The sequence below is a fragment of the Mchenga conophoros genome, linkage group LG18 (assembly GCF_057382185.1).
Source record: "Mchenga conophoros isolate Kocher_MC1m ecotype Shallow Benthic linkage group LG18, M_conophoros_male_GT1.1, whole genome shotgun sequence".
In the NCBI taxonomy this organism is placed as follows: Eukaryota; Metazoa; Chordata; class Actinopteri; order Cichliformes; family Cichlidae; genus Mchenga; species Mchenga conophoros.
The window spans coordinates 22,293,632-22,318,850 of NC_140543.1; the positions used below are offsets into that span (position 1 = coordinate 22,293,632).

Here is a 25,219-nt window from a genome sequence, read left to right on the forward strand (position 1 = left end):
AATAATAACAATAGATACACTGACACACTTAAAAACACAATTAACTGCCCTGCTATTAACAAACGTATCAAACATCATTATATGATTATAACACAATTGCCATGGTGACTTTAGTCTGTAAATAGTGTCATGTTAGACCAGCACAATATTATTACAATTATTTTCTGTTGCCATGGTGCTGATATTTCAACAATGGTTGGACTGTAATGACCAAACAACCAGAGCTTTATCCTGCATTTGACCATGTAAGTTCAGCTCTGCAGCGGCTATGATTTTTGTTTGCCCGAGGGTGCACAAACAGATGGTCACACTGTGAGTTCCAAGCAGATATATGCAGTGTGAAGCCTGCGGTGTACCATTTTTCTCTCTGAAAGCAGCCGTACTGCGTCAGAGCAGAGAATGAGACTGGAAATCCTCACTAATGTGTGCTTCAAAGTCTTTGATTGCTGATTTTGTGAAGACTAATTGTTGAACCTGAGTCATTTTCTCTAAAATTAGGTTTAGCTGCAGAGGGCCATATGCGGGAAGGATGCAACCGAAAATGTTTTTCTTTCAGATTTAATGAGAACTCGAATGCTCATAACTACTATGAAACGTCTCGCTTTTTAACTGCTTCAGAGGTCTACACTTATGCATGTTATTCCTGACAAAGAGATCCTGGAAATAAATATGTTACAAGGTTTCAGATTATATTCATGTCCAGCCTGTTGTTCTCTGCAGACAATTATTGGCTAAGTGTCTGTGTTGTCCGGGGAGCTAATTATGAGCTCTTATGGCAGGTGTCTGTCTGAAACAACACAACCTGATATCAGTGTCGGGGGTCACCGAGCACTCAAAGGTCAATCTGACCTATCGATATTTTGGCTGAAACCAGAACTGCTAAACTGCTAACCAGTGAGACGCCTGCATGCACACACGTACGTGAAGGATGGCTCCTCATGGAAACGTGCGCACACACACACACAAACCCAGTTAAATTCATTCTTACATGCTCTCTTCTGATGTTTGTGAGGACATGTAAACAAAGCTGTGGTAAGAACACACAACAACAGTTTCTTCCACTGATTTAGAAACCAATTCAGCAATACGGAAGAGGCATATAATATACAGTGGGGCAAAAAAGTATTTAGTCAGCCACCGATTGTGCAAGTTCCCCCACCTAAAATGATGACAGAGGTCAGTAATTTGCACCAGAGGTACACTTCAACTGTGAGAGATAGAATGTGAAAAAAAAAAAATCCATGAATCCACATGGTAGGATTTGTAAAGAATTTATTCGTAAATCAGGGTGGAAAATAAGTATTTGGTCAATAACAAAAATACAACTCAATACTTTGTAACATAACCTTTGTTGGCAATAACAGAGGTCAAACGTTTACTATAGGTCTTTACCAGGTTTGCACACACAGTAGCTGGTATTTTGGCCCATTCCTCCATGCAGATCTTCTCGAGAGCAGTGATGTTTTGGGGCTGTCGCCGAGCAACACGGACTTTCAACTCCCGCCACAGATTTTCTATGGGGTTGAGGTCTGGAGACTGGCTAGGCCACTCCAGGACTTTCAAATGCTTCTTACGGAGCCACTCCTTTGTTGCCCAGGCGGTGTGTTTTGGATCATTGTCATGTTGGAAGACCCAGCCTCATGTCATCTTCAAAGTTCTCACTGATGGAAGGAGGTTTTGGCTTAAAATCTCACGATACATGGCCCCATTCATTCTGTCCTTAACACGGATCAGTCGTCCTGTCCCCTTGGCAGAAAAACAGCCCCATAGCATGATGTTTCCACCCCCATGCTTCACAGTAGGTATGGTGTTCTTGGGATGCAACTCAGTATTCTTCTTCCTCCAAACACGACGAGTTGAGTTTATACCAAAAAGTTCTACTTTGGTTTCATCTGACCACATGACATTCTCCCAATCCTCTGCTGTATCATCCATGTGCTCTCTGGCAAACTTCAGACGGGCCTGGACATGCACTGGCTTCAGCAGCGGAACACGTCTGGCACTGCGGGATTTGATTCCCTGCCGTTGTAGTGTGTTACTGATGGTGACCTTTGTTACTTTGGTCCCAGCTCTCTGCAGGTCATTCACCAGGTCCCCCCGTGTGGTTCTGGGATCTTTGCTCACCGTTCTCATGATCATTTTGACCCCACGGGATGAGATCTTGCGTGGAGCCCCAGATCGAGGGAGATTATCAGTGGTCTTGTATGTCTTCCATTTTCTGATGATTGCTCCCACAGTTGATTTTTTCACACCAAGCTGCTTGCCTATTGTAGATTCACTCTTCCCAGTCTGGTGCAGGTCTACAATACTTTTCCTGGTGTCCTTCGAAAGCTCTTTGGTCTTGGCCATGGCGGAGTTTGGAGTCTGACTGTTTGAGGCTGTGGACAGGTGTCTTTTATACAGATGATGAGTTCAAACAGGTGCCATTCATACAGGTAACGAGTGGGGGACAGAAAAGCTTCTTACAGAAGACGTTACAGGTCTGTGAGAGCCAGAGATTTTCCATGTTTGAGGTGACCAAATACTTATTTTCCACCCTGATTTACGAATAAATTCTTTACAAATCCTACCATGTGGATTCATGGATTTTTTTTCACATTCTGTCTCTCACAGTTGAAGTGTACCTCTGTTGCAAATTACTGACCTCTGTCATCATTTTAAGTGGGGGAACTTGCACAATCGGTGGCTGACTAAATACTTTTTTGCCCCACTGTATATAGCATGTATTATATACAGTTGCACATATATACTGTACTTATACTTCAAAAACAATCATCTTCTTCTGATTTTGCAAAGTCAAACAGCCTCATGAAAATTTGAATATCAGCTTTTAAACACATGAGCAGTCTGAATCCAGCTAACAATTTTCATATATACCACGTGCCACACTCAGAGGGTTGCTGATCATATGCAAATTCCACTGTTACCCTAGTAACTAAATGCTGTGCCGTAGCGCAGCTGCCATTGCTGCCTCAGCTTTTTTTCCCCTTTCACTGCACACTGACCGAGGCACACACTCACTCATACACACATGCTTTTACCCATACGTGTGTCCCGTCTGAAATCTGAACAGAGAGCCTGCCTAACAAGTACATTTGCATCCTTCATTCAGAAATGATTTACAAGTTAAAACGCCTGCACAGCCTCCCTGAAAACAAAACTCGCCTGACAACAAATATGTTTGCAGCAAATGCTGACAAATTCAAATACAGAGAAGCACTGCTGCACAGGTTCAGTAAGGCTAAACACACACTGTGTTCTTAAGTATTAATCCCTACAAGATCTCTACTCAACAGGGTAGAGATTCTGTCCAGGTTACAGTGAGTTGCTGTTCAAGTAATAGTCCCTCTCCATTCGTAGTTTCATCATGCATCAGGAGAGAAGTGTGCCCTTGAGGATGTCACTGCAGCTGAAGCCTGTAAATGTAATGAGATTCTGGCACTTCTCGTGATGAGATAAGCCCCCAGTAAGATGGCTCTCGCTACCACTAGAATCCTTAAGCAATACACTATATATTACAGCCTCAAAAAGCAAAGTAGTTTTCTTTTTTCTGCCTCATGGTCCCTTTCTTCTACACAAATGTAGTTTCAGCTTAGTTTCAGAGTATTTTACTTATTTTTACTCATGATATTGTTATGAGCTCGCTCTTTGAGCTTGGTTATGAGGATGTCTTGCTGCTATTTTACCTTTTTCAGTGATAAAATCGGGTAAAATGTGGTCCTATACCACAAACACACTCACACTGTACGCACTGTAAAAATTCTTAAATACTATAGATCATTTCTTATTGCCTACAATTAATTTAGCTGTGTGTCTGTGCTAGTCATATCAATGCAATGTGTCACTTGTCCATAAGGAGGCAGAGTCTATCAAAATATTCTTCACTCAGTCTGCTGTGTGAAACCGCTCTCACACTTTGGATAGAACATAACAGCTGAAAGCTAATGATCCAGCACCGTTTTAAATACTAAAATCCACATACCTGCATCTCCTGCTCGATGCGCAGCCTCTCTTGACCAAGTTCCTCCTGATAGAACTGTGTAAAAGAAAACAGAGGTTAAAATTATCAAGAGAAAAAACTAATAGCTCCAGCCAATCCAGGAATACACACAGAAAAAAGAAAGGAGAATTTTGCATCTAATATATTTCTATATTATATTATTTTGTATTTGTGACACTGTTTTAATCATATCCATGTGTTTAAGTGTTATTTGGTGCATGCAGCAGCTCTTGCAATCTACATGAATAGCTGGTAAAATATGGCTGAGGCATGAACACATGCTGCTTTAAGGATGTCTTTCTAGAACAGAAGTCTGGCCAGAGGAGACATGGTGGTCCAGAGGAATGCAGTAACATTAGACGGCTTATATAAAGTATCCATGGTTTTGCATTTCACACATGCACCTCAGGGTCCATTATAATATAATATATAATATACTGCTCCAAAAATACATAAAATATGTAATAAAATAAAGGAACACATTTTAATCAGCATAAATCATCAACTCAGTTAAGCTTCTAGGATATTGATGTGGTCATTTAAGTAACCGAGGGGTTGTTAAGCAGTTTCAATTCCTTTGGTCTTAAAGGAATTAACCATAATTGCACTGGAGGGACAACAATGAGACACCCACCCCCAAATGATTTTACAGGTGGAGGCCACTGACATCATCTTTTCTGACGTTTATCACTAGTTTTGCATTGGCTAAAGTCATTAACATAAGGTGATACCTGGACACCGCGAGGATGGAAGGTTTGCTGTGTCTCTCAGCACAGTCTCAGGAGCATGCAGGAGATATACAGTTATTCTAGGAGAGCTGCACAGGGCTGTAGAAGGTCTTTAACCAATCAGCAGGACTGGTATCTGCTCCTTTGTGCAAGGAGAAATGGGATGAGCACTGTCAGAGCTAGAAAAAGACTTCTAGCAGGCCACTGGTGTGGCCTCTACAGGGTAGGCAACAGCCCCCTGACTGCCATTAGGTATTGATGAAATCCTTGTACCCATTGTCAGGCCCTACGCTGGTGCAGTGGGTCTTGGGTTCCTACTGGTGCATGACAATGCCCTGCCTCATGTAGTGAGGGTATGCAGGCAGTTCCTGGAAGATGAAGGAATTGATACGCTTGACTGGCCCCCACACTCACGTGATCTAAATCCAGTAGACCACCTCTGGGACATTATGCTTTGGTCTGTATGATGCTGCCAGGTTGCACTTCAGACTGCCCAGGAGCTCAGTGATGCCTTTGTGCAGATCTGGGTCGAGATGCCCCACAGACACCACCTGTCATCTCATTAAGAGCATGTCCTGATGTTGTCAGGCATGCATACAACCACTTGGGGGTCAAACAAACGACTGAGTACCACTTTGAGTTGTCGTAATGAAATTTGGCAAAATTTCGAGGATGAACCTGTCACATAAATTTTGCACTTTTTCACTGTGTCTTTGAAATCAGACCTCTGCAGGTTGATAACTTTCATTTCTATCATCTTTTCCATCATGGCATATTTTCATTCTTAAAACATTACCCAGTCCAGGTCATGATAGATATCCAGCATGTTTTTCTCCATCTGAGATGTGTCTTCAAAGTGTTCCTTTAATTTCAGTAAGAAATTTAAGACCTGGCTTCAGAGGGTTTTTTTTTAATGTAAAATTTAACTCATATGTACCTCAACATCCTTGTCCTTCTGCAGCAGGGAATTAGATAGCTCATGAACTTGTCCCTCCAGCTCTTCCACCCTGAGTGTGAGTGTTGTCTTCTCTCCACACAGCTCAGTGATGTGGACCTCCTTAGTGCGAAGCTCTTTAGTTAGCTCCTCTATTAACCTGAAAGCAGAAAGAGAACCAGTCAGTGACATAGAAGGATGGATTTCTTCTCATGTTCTCCAGAACTGAGTAGTTTCTTACCTGTCTTTGTTGTTAGATGGTGACAGGATATTTGGAGGCCTTTCATCCTCTGGGATTTCCTCCATCGCGGCATCTAAGGAGAGGAGGGAAGCATGGGATTGTGATCCAGCCAGCGAGGCCATTCGTTCGGCCTCGCTGCGAGCCAGCTGGGCCTCCTGAAAGAAACATGCACCAAAGCAGTTAAGATTTGGGAAGATTGGCCACTATCACAGAGTATCCCCAAGTGTCAGTATTACAGCAGCAGACCAACCTCCTGCAGGAGCTGAATCTTTGCCTCAAGCACCTGCTGCATGTGGTCAATTTCCTGCTGTCTCTCTTGACACCGTCTCTGTAGCTCTGCCTCATTGTGATTGGTCAGGCTCTCTGCTGTTGTGCTGAAGAAGAAAAGGACATCACAGTCTAATCACAAAATCAATCAGATAGCAGATAGCCCACTGTATATGAGGTTTGGACTCCAATAACCAGGTCATTTGGATCTGGTCAAAATAAATTGAATAAACTGTCATAGTTTAAAATGCAGGGTACATCCAAGTCATCCCTCTCCTGCAATGCTAACACAGTCAGGCTTAAAACAATCAGGCTTACAACACATATTATATATGTTATCATGCAAAAAGGCCTAATAAAATATCTAATCTTACACTTTGAATTGAGTAGCAGCTTATTTAATAAGAGATTTAAAACCCCAGCAGCAGTTTACACACAGATCTAAATGTTGTCCGGGGGGTGTCATTTTTAGAGCATGAGGGAAATATTAGTGAGAGCCAAGACATAATATGATGTCATAGGTTTTCTGTCTGCTACATTGCTCATGGGATTTCCTTAGCCCCTTCCATTAATAGCAGAGATTAAGTAGCACACCACCCGTGGTGTTTATTGTCATAGAAGGGATGATCTCATAATATAAAAGGGTTGATATTTGTAGGGTTGTGCATGAAAAGCAGAATTTTATCCCTTTTATTAGTAGCCTGGACTTTCACCGTTAACTAGAGGCTTGTATCGTAAGGATGTCAATTTGCTGTACCTGCTGTTACCTGCAGATGTGTGCGATAAAATACTTAGCTGACACACTCAGCTGAAGGTAAACGTCCACCAAACATGAACAATTTAAACTTTAATCTGAAATTTCTCACACACGCCCTGGTACTTTATATTTCTGTGCCAGCACATTTGGTGTGTCATGCGACGTCTGACTCCTTTGGACTCCAGCTGTGCAAGCATCTCTCTATATCACTTAGTGAGTCAACAGCGGTATCCCAGAATTCCTGCTCCCAGAATGGCACACGCCACCCTGACGCCACGAGTCCTCTTCTGGACCCTGTCTACATACATTTTTAACTTTATCCACCACATGCAGCAGCTCAGATAACTGGGATATTCTGAACCCATCTGAGCAACGTAAGTGTCTCATGGACAAGTGTCCTTTATGTCAAGTGGACATTCAGGCTGTTCAGACAGCCCACACATCTCTTTTATAATCTTGGTGGGTCAACAACTACCATAAAACTGTTGCAACATATGCTGTACAACCAGACATAATGATGATTAAAAAATACACAAGTATGCCTCAGTTTTTCTACATGATAATAAAAAAATTCTACTGCAGTAAATTAAAGAAATCTGCCAGCGTGAGAAAAAGAATGCACACGCTGCAGAACTCCAGATTCCTTATTTACTGAGCGCACCTGTTCTTCATCAGACAATGAAACACCAAACAGCACCCTCGTAAATCACCTGTGAATGGTCACATGACCAATTACATCCAATCAAAAATCAGTTCTTATATAGGACAAACAATGCTATGGTTGGTGTTTCATGTCTGATGAAGAGCAGCTGGGCTCGAAAAGCTGTTCCATGCAATAAATTAGGACTCTAGAGTTCTGCACTCTGTTTTACCTTTGTCCCATTTTTTGGGCTCTGCACCTGCCCCATAGGATGAGGAGGATGTGAATGGATTGTTTTTTGGTCTCTCTAAGAAATCAATGTGTAAAATTACAGGGAAAAGTTCTGGAAGCTCATTCCCCAGAATATCCTCTAATTATAAAACAAAATGCTTTTGTTAATTCACAGAAAATGCCCTATTTTTTTTCGTACTGTCTGACCCATAGTAAAAACATTAAAATCCTATAGTAGATACTGAAAAAACAGAAACTTTTCTGGCATTGAATTGTTCATCTGATCCTTAATTACTATCTATAAAAGGCCATTTGAGAAATCTTTACCAAGAGCAAAAGTTGTAAAACCTATTGAAGTGTAGTTAAAACTCCAAAATGTATGCTTTCTTTCACACTGGATTTGTCAGGTGCTGGATCTGTGACCCAGCGTTTTGTGTTATTTTATACTGTTGACTTCTTATGTTAATATTCATGTGCTATTCTTAAGTTGAGGTAGAGTTCTAGTATTATTACTGGTTTGTCTTGGTTGAGTTTTAGTCTGGTTTATGTTTTTTCTATTCTTCCTCGTCTATGTAGCTTCCCCTTGTGTCTCTCTCCTCTGTGTCCCTCTCCCTCTCTCGCTCCCTCTGTCTCTTGTGTCAAGTTTGCGTGTCCCAATTCATGTCTCTCCATGCTTCCCGTTTTATTTTGAAAGTCTTGTTTCTATGTTCAGTGTGCTTAGTTTTACTTTTCCCTGTTGGGTCATAAACATTGGTGTCAGCTGTGTCTCCCCAGGTGTTTCCACTTCCCTCTTTTCCCTCCTGTGTATTTAAGTCCTCTGTCTCTCTCTGTTGGTGTGTCTGTTTTCCATTCCCTATGTCATGGTGGATCTCAGGTACCTTATGATTCTGGTCAGGTTATGTTCATGTTTTATATTCACAGTTTTTCTTGTCATAGTTACTCTCATACACCTGCTCAGAATCATGTTTTCCTTGTCATAGTTTTGTACAGCCTAGCTTTTCCCAGTTTAGGTTTTAGTAGTGATGGCCAAATGAAGCTTTCCGAAGCACTGAAGCTTGTATTGAAAAACGGTTCATTACTCGAAGCTTTTCAACACAGTCCTCTCCGGTGACATCTGGTGGCGAATATTTTGAAGAGCAGCTTGAATCTGCAAAATAAAACGGACTGCTCAAGCATCACTGCTCACTCAAGAGTGGAGTTCTCTCCGATATTGGGCCACCGTTCCGTTGCTTTGAACATGTAATTGGTTTTGTTTCTCGATTGGGGGGCTGAAAAAAATGTAATGCGTATTTGCGTAATACATTTTGATCAATAAACTTTCCCTATTTAAACATGCACTATGGTGTGGCCTTTCTTTGCTCATAACTCCTTGATGTTGGTAAATACAATAAGTGAGCAATATATATAATATATATATGAGAATGCACAGCACATTATGGAGTATGCCCCTGCTGTGGAGTCCTGCCTCCATCTACTTGTCGTTTAATCACAGCTGGACATGTTCATACAAAATATTAGATGAGGCCAATTGTCCTATACATATTTTTGACCTAGGGGTGGGATTGATTGTGAACTGGAAAGGGAAAATGCTTAGGGGGCTGAGTACGGCTGCATCGTTACTGATTTGTAGAATCATTTTGATTCATACAGGATCCGATTCAATTTGATTGGAATCTGGAAAGTTTTGCCTCAGTCAGAAATATTACAATTCTGGTCATGTATCAGTATATATCCATAATTTCGTATCTATTAAAAGAAAGCTGACACATGTGAGCCTTAATTAGAGATGTAAACAGAGAGTTATGAAACCTGCAGCTGCAGAAGCCAGCGGGAAAAAAAAAGAGGCAAACACAGCGCGGACCCGCCGACACATCAAAATCTGACTCTGACGCGTCGGGTCCGCGCTCTGTGTTTACGTTTGTATGCAGAATCCGTAAACCTGCTCGCAGTTACTGTTTTAGCTGCATGGTGTTTGACGACATGTTGTGAGGTTTAACCTGAGATGCTGGCGTTTCAGGCATAATAACGTTAATTTACAAATCGACGCAGGATTGTAATGAATCAATATCACTTTATTCAATTTAGCATGGATTGTAATCAGAAAGGCGATAATCAAAACCCACCCCTAATCAAGAACTTGCAAAGTAAAAACATGATCTATGTCAGGTAGCCCTTTTGTTATTTACAGTTAAAAAGAGGATTAGTGTTACTGTGCGCTGGCTGAGTCTGTTTCTTTTCTTAGAAATAGTTTCTCCTGCCCTGGAGAAAATCCACTTGCATGGAACAGAAGAGGCTGTGGAGTGCAGGAACCACACTGTAAGTTGGTAGATATGCAGGTATTCCTGGGTCCTGCAGACTATCACCTAACAACAATGAACAAAATGATTTTCTAAACTGTAGCAATGTCATGTACGTATAGTGTCAAATACATTTTTGTAGTCTTCATCAGCTTTAATTCACATGGAAGTGTTCCTAAAGTCATATGCTGTAATGGCATTTCCATTATGAAAACATGATTTTGGACATTTCAGGTTTTTCACTTCGGCAGATAAAATGAATTGAGCAAAATCAACTCAAAATATTCCCACACGCCAGAACGTCCTCTCTTCCTCGCTGGCTCCATATCTGTCAGTGGAATGATCACCTCTTCGCTCTCTGTCACCCTCAACACACTCCACGAATCCCGTGGATGATTCACTTCCTTATATCCGTTTGAATCAGGTACCGAAGCAGTTACGTGCGTAATGAAGCTTCGGACGTCACTGGTCACGTGACTTTTGCCAAACGAAGCAAGCCTCGACACAGTGCTTCTGAACCAGTGTGTTGTTTTTTTCGACATACGCTCCGGAGCGTCAGCTTCAAGCGGGCCATCACTAGGTTTTAGTTTTAGTTTTGCCCTGGTTCGTTTTTGCCTTGTTTTGTATTCATGTTTTTGGCCAAATAAAAAGCTTGTTTTTTTGTTAAGATTCAGTTCCATCTCCTTCTATGTCTGCACTTGGGTCCACTCCACTAACACAATGGCTGCTCAGCCATGACAGGATTGGGCTCTTTGTCATGCTGATGGTCCCTGAGCCCGATGTTTGACACCCATGCTTTCAATGTTACTCTTACACCACTATTTAATCTCAACATATCCCAGCAAAATCCCAACCTTCAGTTCTTTAATTGTTTAATTCCACAGGGACACAAGATAAAGTGGTCACAAATAGGGATGGGTACCGGTGGGTTCTGACATAAACGGTAGTAACCAGACCGAAAAGCAGCGCACATTTCGGTGCTTTATTTCGGTGCTTTTTTTTCCTGAGCTGTGATACACTTCTAGCCAATCATTTTACGTTTCCGAGGATAGTAGGCGGGTCCAGGTACGTACGTTCTTTTAGAGCAGAGCTACAGATTAAAAATGTCCAAGGCGAAGCGGTCAAAGTCTGGCTGTACTTCACAGCAAAATATGCAAACTCAGCAGCCTGCAACAAGTGCTTTAAGCTGATACTGTGATACTGTCAAAGGAGGTAACACCTCAAATCCGATGAAACACCTGGCGATGCATAGCGTTTTTTTTAAAAGCCCAGAAATGCGCCGTATGATAGCTTACTGCGAGACCTCACACCGAGCACATCTACTGTGCGTGGGTTGCCTGTTATCGGACCTGGAGTTAGCAACATCCCCCAAAAACCCCGAAGAGGAGAGTCTTGGCCCCTAGCCCTGTCAGTGTAGCAGAAATGATGATGGCAGCAGCAGCCGTTCTTCTCTGGGTCAGTAGCTTAATGTTGTTCGTGTGTAATTTACGTTGAGTAGGCTAACCACGTTATTACATTAATGCATGTAAGGTGAACTAGCAAACCTCATCATAGCTACATGCGGCTGTCTTCTTGTTTGATGGCAGATACTCCCTTCACCCTGGCCAAAAAGGCTAAAATGACCAAAGAAAAAGTGGAAAACAGTTAAACATGACAGGTTTTGGACAAAGTTTGTGTTTTTTCCATTGATTAAGCACTGCTTCCAGCCAAGAGTGATACCATATATGCCCTATAGCTGCAGAAAAGGCTAACATTGTTATCTTTTTACAAAAAACCAGCTGAACATGAGAGATTTTTGGACCAATTTTGTGTTCTCCATTCTTTAAGCACCGGTTTGAGCACCGTTTGAGCACCGTTTGAGCACCGGCACCGTTTCAAAAGTACCGATTTGGCACCGGTATCGGATAAAACCTAAACGATACCCATCCCTAGACACAAATGAGAACACATATTTAAAGGTTAATGATCTACGCTTTGGCTTACTGTGTGTGTGTGTGTGTGTGTGTGTGTGTGTGTGTGTGTGTGTGTGTGTGTGTGTGTGTGTGTGTGTGTGTGTGTGTGTCTACCAGCAGCTGCATGGCATATGAGCTTTTAGTCATATGAAGTGTTACCATAGTTAAGACAGGACCATGTAGAGCATTACATTTATTATCCAGCAAGAACACCACTTTATGAAAGCCAAATCAGAAAAGAAAGTTAACCAAGTGCTGTGGTAATGTGTACATCAGTGAAAGAAAAGAGAAAAGACCACAGAAGAAGAAATGCAATAGAGATTATTAATAATCACAGAACATGTCTGAAGAATATTTCAACTTGATTGTTATTGATCTTTAGTTTCCAATTGGCGTTGCATCTGTCTAATTGTTATAATCTGTTAGTAGTATTTACCTTATTGTACTTTAACAACTAATTCTGATGAATATTTGTGGACTTACAGGGCTTTGTCCAAAAGGTCCTGTTTCTCCTGAAGCTCCTGCTTCAAGCTCTCTACTTCCACCTTCAGCTCGATGTTCTGCAACAGATGAAGAGCATCAAGATAATCAGTTAACACATCGTGTTATCTTAAAACAAGCTCACTCCTCGGTGCACCACCTCCTCTGCCTTATCTTAAAAATAAAACATGTGTGAGGCATAAAGAATAAAAACGAAATCATGTGAAATCTTTCATCAGTAATAAAAAATTGATTTGAGCTTCATTATTGTTAATCTACTAATAAAATAAATAAATAAATAAAACCCTCCTCATGTGGCCTTAGTTGCTAAGTAACCGTGGTACCTACAGCAAAACATGTGACATTTTTTAGATTCTTATTTACGGCGCGGTGAAAACAAAAAACAGTTGTGGTTCCTTGACTAATATTCACAGTTTTATGGCTTCTAAGCCGCTTTAACTGTCTTAAGTCTGTAAAATTATGTTTATTACCCAAGCTTGCTAGCTTTAGCACACTCTGGTCCAAAGATGGTCACTTTATGATCCAAAGAAAATGGCTACAGCCAAAATGCAAAACTTTCTGAGTTCACAAATGACAGGTGGTTAGACAATAAATTAGGCAATAAATATGGCTGATCCTTTTGTGCAGAATGGATATATATGTATATGATAAAATGTGGAAAAGCTTTTAAGTTTTCATCACTCTCTCTGCTTTTGATTTGCTGTTTGTGTAAATCTCTGTCACATATTTAGCACTCATTTGTCTTGGTCCTTGTTCAGTGTCCTTAACCACTACATCTCAGGCTGTAATTGCCCCGTCTCTGCTGAGTGAATCAAGGCTTCATGGGTGTTGTGTGTCATCAGTGCGGAGCATCTGACCGAACTGTCACGGCTGGTATATTTAGAGCTGGAGAATTCAGAGCAGCTCAGATACTCGCTCGCTGTGGCCAAAAGCTGAACTCCACAGTTTGTTTACCTGCTGAGGTCCACAGGGGACATTTTAGGTGCCAATCGGAGCTCTCACACAGTGTTAGAGGACTGACAATTTAATCGTGGGGATCGTTCTTTCCATTCTGACCTCAGCAAAGCCAGAGAGGACAGATTATCTGTCTGTCTCTGTCTGTCCGCTGCAGGCTGAACAAATGCAGCTCTCAGTGGTCGGTACTGAGCAATTTAAATGTTCAGTTTTATTCCGCCTTCAAGCACGTGTGTTGACCTTTTCCTCTTTGCTGTTAGAGAGCTCTCCTGTTAAGAGTATCCAGAACTACTAACAAAAAAAAAAATCAATCACCCTGAAACTAACCAATATTCATGAACTATGAGTGCTTAAATCCGCAGGGCTCTGCAGCTGTAGAGCTGCAAGTATTAGTTGACTATCAAATTACTGATCAAAAGAAAACTGATTGAATATCTAAAATAACAATTATTACCTCGGCCCTGGACGTCATGTGCGGGGTCATTCTGTCTGTAAACACAGTAGCTCAAAAATATTTCAATGAAATGTTCAAACTTTGTAGTTGTGTAGAGTCAGATCATGTTAACAATCTATGAAAATTTCAGCGTAATGTCTTATGATAAACAATCCTTTTCAACTTATGTTACTAAGTCATGCAACAGCAGCTTTAACATATGCAATAAATATGTGATAAATGGGTTCCAGATTCCTGATGATATGAAGCCTGTCTAAAGACTCTGATAATAGCAAACATGTATTCCCGTGTGTGTGCATGTTTGTGTTTGTGTGTGCGTGTGCATGAGACAACAACATGGTTTACAGGAACTGTCTCGCAAAGAGCTCTATATATAGCCACCCATCACCGTGCACCTGCTACTTTGGCCTCTCCTGGCCTGACGGCCCTCAGCAACACATCCACTTTTAACTAAGGGTAGGGGGATGGCTGCACTTCGAACCTTGACAGGCTCACCACACAGAAATTGAACACACCTGTATCATGGGGAGTGATCAGCTAATAGTGATGTGCTATCACATCAGCTTCAATTCTTGGAATTATTATCCTGCTCATCCTGTTTTAACTGATACCAAAGATTTACATGGTTTGGTAGTATCGATAACATTAATTATACTGACAACAGCTTTTTAGATGAGTAATTTCTTTAGAAATCCATAATTTCAATGTAGATGTACAATGACAATAAAGGGGTATTCTATTTTATGCTATTGTATTCTATTCTAATTTTAAGGGTCCTTCAATAACTTCCCCAAGTTCCACACTTTTCCAGACTAAAGACTCTGGACATCTTTGTGGATTTTAAGAACATATTTGACATCACAGTGCAAATAGCTTGATGAAAACTATAGAAATAAATGTTTTAAAATCCAAATTTTAACATGTACCTTATAAACCCACCTACGTTTTTACCACCCAGTAAATTTGCGAATCTCTGTAAAATATAAATAAAAACAAAATGCAATGATATCTAAATTTTTAAGCCCATATTTTCTTTACAATAGAAGATAAAAAAAAATGTAACGTGTTTAAAGTGCAACATTTTACTATGAAAAATATCAGATAATTGAGTTTGACGGCAGCAACTTTTTTTCAAAAAAGTTGGGACACGGACAACAAAAGGTCAGAAAAGTATGTGGTGGTATAGAAGACTGAGTTTCTCAGAAGTAAAGATGGACAGAGGTTCATCAATCTGTGAAAAATATATAATCAAACAATTCTGAGAATCTGGAGAAATCTCTGTGCGCAAAGGACGAGGTCAAAAACCAGTACTGGATACCTGTGATTTTGGGCCTTTAGTCAGGACATGCATTAAAAACACAAATGATTCTGCCATGGAAATCACTGCATAGACTCAGGAACACTTTCCAAAATCAGTTTCTGTGAACACAGTTCACCGTGTCATCCACAGTGCTGGTTAAAGCTCTATCATGCAAAGAAGAAGCCACATGTCAACATGATCCAGAAATGCTTGCATCAAGGCAGTTTATATTTTAAAGTAGAGATCCTTTAATAACACCGAGAAAACCCCAACAATCAAACGACCCCCTTTGAGCAAGCACTGGCAACAGTAGGAAAGAAAATCTCCCTTTTAACAGGAAGAAACCAGGGATGGGCAGACATCTGCTAATGGGAGGAAAACTGTTCTGTTTCCCAAAAATTCTGTTTTGGAAAAAAAATGGATGCTGCATCCTCTGGACTGAAGAGGAGAGGGACCGTCTGGCTTGGTGTCAGTGCTGAATTCAAAAGCGTGCATCTTTATAAAGGTTTAGATCGCATGAACTCCCATCCAGACAAAGTCTTTTTCGGGAAGGCCTTGCATATTTCAGCAAGACAAACTGGATACCACATCTATTACAACAGCATGGCTTCAAAGGAGAAGATTCCAGGTGCTGAACTGACTTTCCTGCAGTCCAGTTGAGAAACTAGAATCCTATAACAGACTATCACAGGACAATGTTCCTATCCAAACGTCTGACAGCTGGTCTTCTCAGTTCCCTGACGGATTACAGACTGGTGTTAAAAGAAGAGAGGATGACACAGACCCAACTAAAACGAGCTAATATGTTTCATAAAGATGCTAAATTTTTCACTTTACGCATTCGATTTGTTTTTTGTTGTTGTTTTTTTTACATCCTATTGCAAATAAAATATGAGTTTATGAGATTTGAAAAAAGTTGCATTTTGTTTTTATTTATTTTTTTCAGAAAATACTTTTTTTGGAATTAGGTTTGTAGATCCTGGCTGCTTGTGATATTATACTGTGAAATGCTGTGTATATTTGTAGTATATTGCCATGTTTTCCTACTAATTATTGTAATCGTGTACCCATCATGTACTTGGGACAGTTACATGGTGCTAAGCTATTTTACAGGCTGTGATGTACAGGTTTATAGGTACCTCTCTGTGGGAATGCTGTGCTGCTAGCTGTTCTGTTGACAGAGCTGACCTGGCTCTCTCAAACAATGGTAAATATTTAGGGTTTTCTGGCTTCTTTAAACTCATCCATCCATCCAGCACAAAACGCTTTTTTTCTCAACTTTACCATATAAAATAGTAAGGACTCTAAAACTGAACATTTGAAGAAACAATTAAACACATTATTACATATTTATACCACACTATGTTTCTCAAATATGTTTAAGATGTGACTGAAAGTGAAACATACAAGCACGTGTTACGATGACACATGTGATAAATACATCAGTGCACTGAAGCCGGCTCTATAAATAGAGATTCTTGGGCTCTCAGAGAGATCACTATGTACCCAGGACTAACACGCCAGCCTGTACTGTATTACACAGAGATGCTTCGGAGGAAAGATGGGAACATTATCACTCTGTCATGATATTCAACACGAGCAGCTCAGGTCGGATAGCATCCACAGAACAAAGATTTAGTCTCCAAATAAAAAGTGCTTTGACTGATTAGCCTTTAGTCACACAGAGTGGGGCCTGTGAGGCACACGGATTAAACTCCAGCTGCATGTCTGTACAACATGGGATCGAGTTTACCCAATCACTGCTGGTATGCAGTAATAGCGGAGGATAAGAGGACCAACGCTCAGGTCTTGTTTGGCTGGATTAAGCAGCCATTAATTTCTCATATCAAAGAGTCGGTGGTGATCAAAAAGGAATTAGAACCAGGGGAGAACGAAAGTGATGAAGAGACGCCGGCTGGCTTTTGCAAACAGACAACAGCTGAACTGGGTCACCTTACTGTAGGTGCACACTTTGCATGCAGAGATGGACGCAGAAAACACATTTAGAAGCAGAGAAAAGCAGCATGTTCACAGAAACAGCATCCTCATAGAGACTCTATGAGAAAGACCATTGTTTTTAGATCTGCAACTAATTATTACATCTGTGAGTTTCTTGCTTTGCTCAGATAAGCAGAGAATTCTCACTGTCGATCAATGAATCTATTTAAAAATCTAATATTTTAATATATTCTGTATATTTTGACGATCTTAAAATTAATTATTGATTCTAGCACTGATTTAAAGCCAAGCATTCATTACTCCAACTATGACACTGTAACAGGTGACCTGCAGTACCAACACTCTAACCATACTTTTCTGATGCTATATTTAGCTTTATGATTCTAGCTACCCTTGTGTCTGTTTGTCAAGATTAAACTAAAACTACATGTAAATACATTTCAAAGGTGGAGCACGATCTTTAAAACTGCACAACTGGTTATGGGTTTTTGGTGGAGGATGTGCTGTCTGGATCCCTTCCTACTATATATATTTTAACTAGTTGTGGACTGTATCTTTTATTTTGTGCTCTCACAGTTTCACTCTGTATAAAAAATGTTTTGCTTGGGACAAAACCAACTTTAAAACCATTTCCAGAGATGTTCTCCCCTTAAAGCAGCACAGAATCCTAACAGACTTCAATAACCTAGGCTGTTGGAGTATTACATAATACTGGTGCTGTCGTGTTAATATTTTATTAATCAAGCCAGGGATCATGAAAATACAGTTAAAGCAATCTGAACAACATCTCTAGAAAGTGTGAATACTATGACTCCATCCTTTTACTTTAACATAGTCCATATTTCGAGAATATCTGAAGATATACTGTTGGCTGATTTTTTTAAATTTAATTTAATTGATTTGTTTGGGGGTTGTTTTGGGGTTTTTTTTGCTTCTATTAAAATCAGCTAGATCCTTGCAAAATTCAGGCTCTTGCATAAAATTATGGCTATGCAATCTACGCAATCACTGCAAATGTAAATCTAAATTGACATTTTCAAGTTTCGAATCAATTCACGTATCTAAAATACTGATTCCAGGACAAAAGCTTTACCAAGTTTCTAAATAAATGCTCCAAGCACCAATTATTTTAATTAATGTATAAGGCATATTGTTTTGCTGCACTTCAAATCAGTTCAGAGAAAATAAATATGAGATGCAATATGAGCATCCAAATGGAAGACAAATAGAAAAAAATTTAAGCATGTGTTTTACATCTTATACTCTGATTTAGAGCAGGGCAATATGCCCCAAAATATTTATCACAATATACATTTGAAAATTTGCGATAACGATATAACTGCCACTAGACAAAATACTTTACAACTCCACAACTTTATTAGTGCAAAAAAACCCAAAGATCAATGTATTTTCACTTAAACAAGCAGCTTTTTTATGTGCATTAAAGTTATATAAAAATTTAACAGTGCAAATGCAAATTCCTTGCTGAGAGTTTAACCAAAAGGCATTTCCAGTGGAAAGTGGCCGACATATCCTCAGCACAACCATGTATAATATCCACAAAACTTAAAAAGAGGTTATACACACACAATACGGTAATATTATGTTGAAGCACAGTACGTACGTGCCTGCCTACGATAGCCGCAACGCTCCGACAATCCATCAAGCGGTGCAGGTTTGTAGCTTAGCAAAGTCGTACTAAAACATTTGACAGATTTTTGAGCGCCGTGTACCACATAAAATCATTTCGAGGTCAGTAAAAACAACCAGAATTCATACATAAGGCACACGGGATTATAAGGGGCACTGTCGATTTTCATAAAAATCAAAGGACTGATTTTAAGTGTGCCGTATTTTTCAAAAAACACGGTAATAACGACGGCCCGCTAGCATGCTCTACCAAAAATAGTGCTTTGTTGTGTATCTGACAGCCGAAAGCTAAACCAGTTCCACACCACTGAAGTTGCAGCATTTTTACAAACTAAGTCTGGTTCATCCGTTTCATTCAACGATCCTTTCGCCCTTCTCATTGCCGCCATGCTTTTAATGCCATGTGCGTATGAAAAGAAAGGCACTGCACATGTGCATTTTACCCATATTCTATCATGATATTTCATTTTCTTATCGTTGCCCAACATTATACCGGTATTACCGTGAAAGGTATGATATGGCCCAGCCCTACTCGGATTTAAACATGAATGCCATTACAAGCAATGTAATTACAAGAATTAACTATAGATAAAATACGCATTGTTTATGTTATAATGTTAAATGTGTTACTTACATAACTAAATTACAGTATAAGACAAATCTTATAAGATCTACAATGTATCCATATAAAACATAAACCTTTACAGTATCTACAAATGCAAATGTATTTGCAAAATAAAATAAGGTATCCAGATTCAGGTTGTCATGAAAACCGCTGTATAAAACAAGTTATTGTTAGTATTATTACTGACACAACTAGAGCTTCAATGTCAATTTAATATCTCTTTTGATAACGTTTGTGCTACTCTTTCATTTTGAGTTGTAATAAAAAGTAATAAGGTTCAACATTTTACTTACAGCTCACACACATCCAATAAATATTTTTTCATGACAGGAGTCATTTGATTTTTATTATAAGCTATTTTCTGACATTGTGGTGTTGTTCTACATGTTTATGCAGCCTTGGATGTGTCTGAGTGTTTCTGTGCTGTGAATCAAACAATGGGCACAAAACCCCAAATGCCAGTATGAAGCACCCCGGATAGGAAAAGAGAAGCCAGCCAAACCAGCCAGAAACATGTACTGCATTAAAAATACTACAAAAAGAGGTAGTTGGAGGTTAGTGTTTCACAGGACAGCCATGTCTTGTAACACGCACTTGGTAAAGTCCCATCACCTCAACCAAACCAGTGTGACAGCTGGATCAACAAACATGTCTCAGTAAAGCAATGGTTTATGACAGTCACCACATGTGACTGATAAATGAATAAATTCATTTAATTAACTGTAAACACAAAATCAGCTATCACCAAAAGTCAAGTAGTTTGCCACTACTTTCCTAATAATTAGAGAGCTGTCCCACTCACCGTGCGGTAGACATCTTCACTGCTCTCCTCATACTTCTGCTGGATCCTCTCCTCCAGGAAGTAGATTCGGAGCTTGAGGCTGAAGTTCTCCTTCTTCAGGTCATTCAGGTGCTGTGATAAAGTACGGTAACCGTTAGACATGACTGTCAAAGTGCATCCACACTGCTTGACATGATGTCCATCATAGATCAGAAATGAATAGCTGTCCTCGACTTCTCCATGTCATGGAGAAAAGGAGTCCATTTCAAAGTACAGCAGCTCTTAAGCATGCCCTTTTGTTAGAGTCCAGGAACTGACAGATATGCCTTCCTCAAAAAAAAAAGAATATTTACAAAGTGTCATTCTTGCATCTAACAGGCCATAAGGACACAATCTACAAAATCACTCACACATACTAAATCTAACACACTCACACATACATGCACACACACACACGCGCGCGCTGAGGTTTTCAGGGGCGTTTGCAGTGCAGAGGGCTACTCTGCAGCCCGGCGGTCAGAGATGCAGCCGTGCGAGCTCCATGGTGTGTTGTGGTCTGCACAGGAAGGGGACAGGAGCTTATCTTACTGGGGGGAGACATGTCTGGAATCCCAGACTGCCACGGGAGATGGGAGGAAAGGGAGAGGAGGGGAGGAGGGAGTCAAAAAGACTCACAGTTACTTGTGATATGAAAGGAAATCTCACACCTCTGTAAAAAAAAAAAAGGGGGGGGGGGGGGGTGAGATGTGAGGCACTTTCTGATCTTTTCTTTTTGTCTGCATTGTTTTTCTGTATGGATTCAAACCACTGTCAAAATCCACCACTGCTGAACTTGGGATATGACAATTTTTCTATAACACCTGCTTTATTTTTTATTTAGCTTTGCTATAGTTTAAGTAACTAAACTTTCACAACCAAATTAGTACCTGTCATATCCCATTCTGGGGGTTTTCTGAAGCTCCTTTTCTTAAAAATAGTATATAAATATCATCTTCAATATCTTACTCAGGGTACAGATTGTCTTAACCTAAACATTCACGGTGAGTTAAATGTAGAAGCCAGTTGGGAAAATTAGCAGTAGCAGTAGCTCTTTTAGCCTCTTGCATTATTAGAAAATGTATTTTTTATTTATGGTTTTGACAGAAATGTCAGTTTGTGGCAGAAGCAGGAGATATTTCAGATAAAGAAAACCACAGAAAAATCCATTCTTGCTTTCAGCACTAAAGTGCAAACAAAGTTAGCAAACAGCTAAAGCCGTTTAACAATAATTAGCTAAATAGCTCTTTCTAAAGCTCTTTTAGTGAGCTACAGGAAAAGCAAATATGGGACATATGGCTGACTGGAAGCAACACATATGAGTATGTGTCGATGCTAATGTTGTTTTGCATCTTTTGGAACCTTGCTGTCATTTTTTTTCTCCTCTTACACTAATAATGATGTTGAAGATGGATTAGCCCACCCTGATTTTACCATAGCCTGTGATAGCTACACAATCAGCTCTGGGAATGAAGTTGAGAGACACTGGTGGGAGTGAAACAGGCAGGTGAGTGGAAAGAAGTTAAAGAAATAGGAAACCTGGGAGCAGTGAGCCACAGTGCTATTAATAGGTAGCTGTCCTCAATCTCACTGTGGAGAATCCCTGAATGTCCCTCAGAGAAACTAGCAAACTGAAAGAATTGAACTCAAGAGTGAAAAAGGAAAAACGGGTTCTACATATCCTAACAATACAAACATAAGCTGAAACCAAGTGTGAAAAGATTGGATAATACAGAGACACAGACAGGACAATTAGATCATTTTTAGTTCATGATGCTTTCAGTGAGTGTGTCCATTATAGTGTCAGGTTACATGCTGTTGCTAAATAATTCAGAGCAAAGATAGGCTGGGCGCCAAGCAGAGTCTCCACGTGACATCAGGGATGACATCATCTACCTCTACATTTAAACTCTGCACACAACATAGTCGCATCCTCATAAATAATCACACACGTGTCCACTCTTCATCAAAGAGAAATAAATTGGATTTATGATGTGTATGTATAACTCTGCACTGTGTTGTTTGAAGTGCTGTTTGGTGTAAATGTCCCGGCCACGCTCTCTCAGAAATTACCTCAGCTCTCGTGACTGTTTGGTCCCTGATCCCATTTTAACTGGGCTTATCAGCTCCTCCAGCAGGTTTTATTCTTATAAAGTGCATGTCCAAAAACACACATTTTTAGAGACAAGCACGGAGATGTCATATACTGTGGAGAACCTGGGGATCAGTTTCTTGGTCTATAACAGTCTCTTTAATTGAATATAGTAGTAGAAGAATTTAGGTTGCTGATGTTATTATTGGGTACATTGCAAATGAGCGATATACTGTATTATTTGCACTGGCACCCCAAATAAAAAGTAAAAAAGAGCAAATGATTGCTCTAACATGCAGTTCAGAAACAGTCACAAGGTTTAATGAAATAATTTGTGTTGCTGGACATGAATTTTCTCCCATTTCTTTTAAATACCGATGATTTTTGTCTGATTTTACTTTCACTGAATTGATATCATTTCATATTTTCTGTGAGACCATGCACTAACAGTTAAACATTATGGGTTCCCTGTGATGATTTGTTGTCTTCTAGGGCAAGACTTTGCAGTAGCATGCATATGGAGGCATGTGCAGTGCTGTGGAAAAGTATTCCCCCCCTTTCTGCTTTCATAGTTTTTGGCATATTTGTCACACTTAAATGTTTCAGATCATCAAACAAATTTCAGTATTAGACAAAGATATCCTGAATAAATACAAAATACAAGTTTTAATTAAGCTATCCAAACGTACCCAAGGTATCCTATCCAAAAGTAATCGCTCCCCAACCCTAATAAACTAGTTGTGCAACAACAATTGCAATCAAGTGTTTGTGATACCTGACAATGAGTCTTTCACAATACTGTGGAGGAATTTTAGCCCCACTCTTACTTGCAGAATTCTTTTAATTCAGCCACAATAGAGGGTTTTCCAGCATGAACAGTCTGTTTAAGGTCATGCCAAAGGATCTCAATCTTATTTAAGTCGAGACTTTTACTAGGTCCCTTCAAAAACTTCATCTGATTATTTCTATGCCATTTAGAGGTGGACTGGCTGGTGTGTTGCAGATCATTGTCCTGCTGCATAACCCAAGTGTGCTTGAGCTTCAGGGCATGACCTGGTGGCCCATACAGTCTCCTTTAGGATTTTCTGGTAGAGAGGCGATTCATAGTTGCATCAATTACAGCAAGTCATCCAGGTCCTGAAGCAGCAAAGCAGCCCCCAACCATCACACTAACACATCCATGTTTGAATGCTGGTATGATTTCCTTTCTGTGAAATGCTCTTTAGTTTTATGCAGCTTTAACAGGACTCAAAACTTCCAAAAAGTTCAACTTTTGTCTCGTCAGTCCAAAGAATATTTTTCCAAAAGTTTTGGGGATCATCAAGATGATTTCTGATGTTGACGTGCTCTTGGAGTAATTTTTGTAGGCCAACTATTCCTGGGAAGGTGGTCGGCCAAGTTTTCTCTATTTGTGGACAATATCTCTCACTGTAGTTCAACGGAGTCCCAAAGCTTTAGAAATGGTTTTGTAACCCTGTCCACACCGATATATGTCAGTGACGTTGTTTCTCAGTTGTTTTCTTAGATCGTGGTGTGATTTGCTGCTTTTTGAGATCTTTTAACCGACTAAACAGGTTAAATTTAATTGATGTGTTGCTTCAACAGTTCTGACAGTAATGTGGCCTGGATGGGTTTTTTAGTTTCAGGTTGTTGTTGTTGTTGTTGTTGTTGTTTGTTTGTTTTTAAATGAAATCCCTGTAGAAACGTAAGCATGGCAAAACTGTCCATCTATCTCATTAAAAAGGGTGCGATTTTTCTGTGCTTGTGTAAGGTGACAGAAAAACATATACTGCAATTCATCCCCTCTTTATTATCAGTTTTCACTTTAGTAATGCATCGGGAAATCACATATGAATATTATAGCATTATAGCAAAAATAAATGAGTTCTACATGTACAATTAGGGCCATAATTTGTTGGAAAACAAACATGCTTTGTAGTTTTGCCTCTGTACCCCACCACAGCGCTTTTTAAATCAATTTTAAATCAGTATGTAACAACTCTTTAGGAAATGCTACCATTTTATACACAACTGCCCATTTTCAGAGGCTCAAAACTAATTGGACACTTGACTCACAAGCAGTTTCATGGCCACTTCCCTTGTTATTTCATGGCAAATGAATCGAACGTAATATCTGAAATTGATTCAGTGCTGAATTTGTATTTTATAGCTTTTCACTGTCATTTTAAATATGAGCCCCTAAAGGACATCAGATTAGACTAAACACCAAAATAAGCCTCTCAGAGAAACCGTGAAAAAACATTAGGAGTGACCAAATCATCAGCCTGTATATTCTTACTCTCTGCTCAGATTTAGACAAATGCTGCAACACTGATCAAACAGTGCTTCATAGTTCAAAAGGGTAATGACCCAAAGCTACACAGATTCTCAAGGCACAGAAATGGGATATTCATCAATGGATAAGCCAGTGACCTGATCTCAACTGTACAGAGCATGCTTTTATGGCTATTCAGTACAAGCCGAAGGCAGAAAGACCCACAAACAAGCAGCAACTGACAATGGCAGCGGTAAACATCTAGCAGAGCATCTCCAGGGAAGAAATACAACATATGGTGATGTCCATGGGTTTTAGACTTCAGACAGTCATTGACTGCATCCAAGTATTAAAAACAATCCATATCTATTTTCTTCTGCTTATCCATGTCAGTACAGAGGGAAAACTTACAAAAAATGCAGTTTATGGACCTAACTGTGTAGGCAAGGGAACATTCATTTGCAAATAACATTTTATTTGTAATGTCTTTTTTTAAAACTGCAGAAAACATTAAAATGCTAATTATGACTTTGGCTTGGAGTTTG

At 39.8% G+C, this 25,219-nt stretch overlaps 1 protein-coding gene across 2 annotated transcripts in view; it reads right to left on the minus strand.

Moving 5' to 3' along the window:
* The window catches only part of LOC146553734 (myomegalin), a 57,767-nt gene that overhangs the window by 30,341 nt on the left and 2,207 nt on the right, over nucleotides 1-25,219 (minus strand). The window contains exons 4-9 of one of the 2 annotated variants that reach the window (XM_085255981.1): nucleotides 20,293-20,403; nucleotides 12,531-12,607; nucleotides 6,154-6,277; nucleotides 5,904-6,058; nucleotides 5,666-5,822; nucleotides 3,983-4,036 (exon numbers count right to left, since the gene is read on the minus strand). In XM_085255981.1, coding sequence (XP_085112107.1) covers nucleotides 3,983-4,036; nucleotides 5,666-5,822; nucleotides 5,904-6,058; nucleotides 6,154-6,277; nucleotides 12,531-12,607; nucleotides 20,293-20,403 — 678 coding nt within the window. Of the gene's footprint in view, nucleotides 1-3,982; nucleotides 4,037-5,665; nucleotides 5,823-5,903; nucleotides 6,059-6,153; nucleotides 6,278-12,530; nucleotides 12,608-20,292; nucleotides 20,847-25,219 lie in introns of those variants that run through there. The other variant, XM_085255982.1, reaches the window with a different exon arrangement.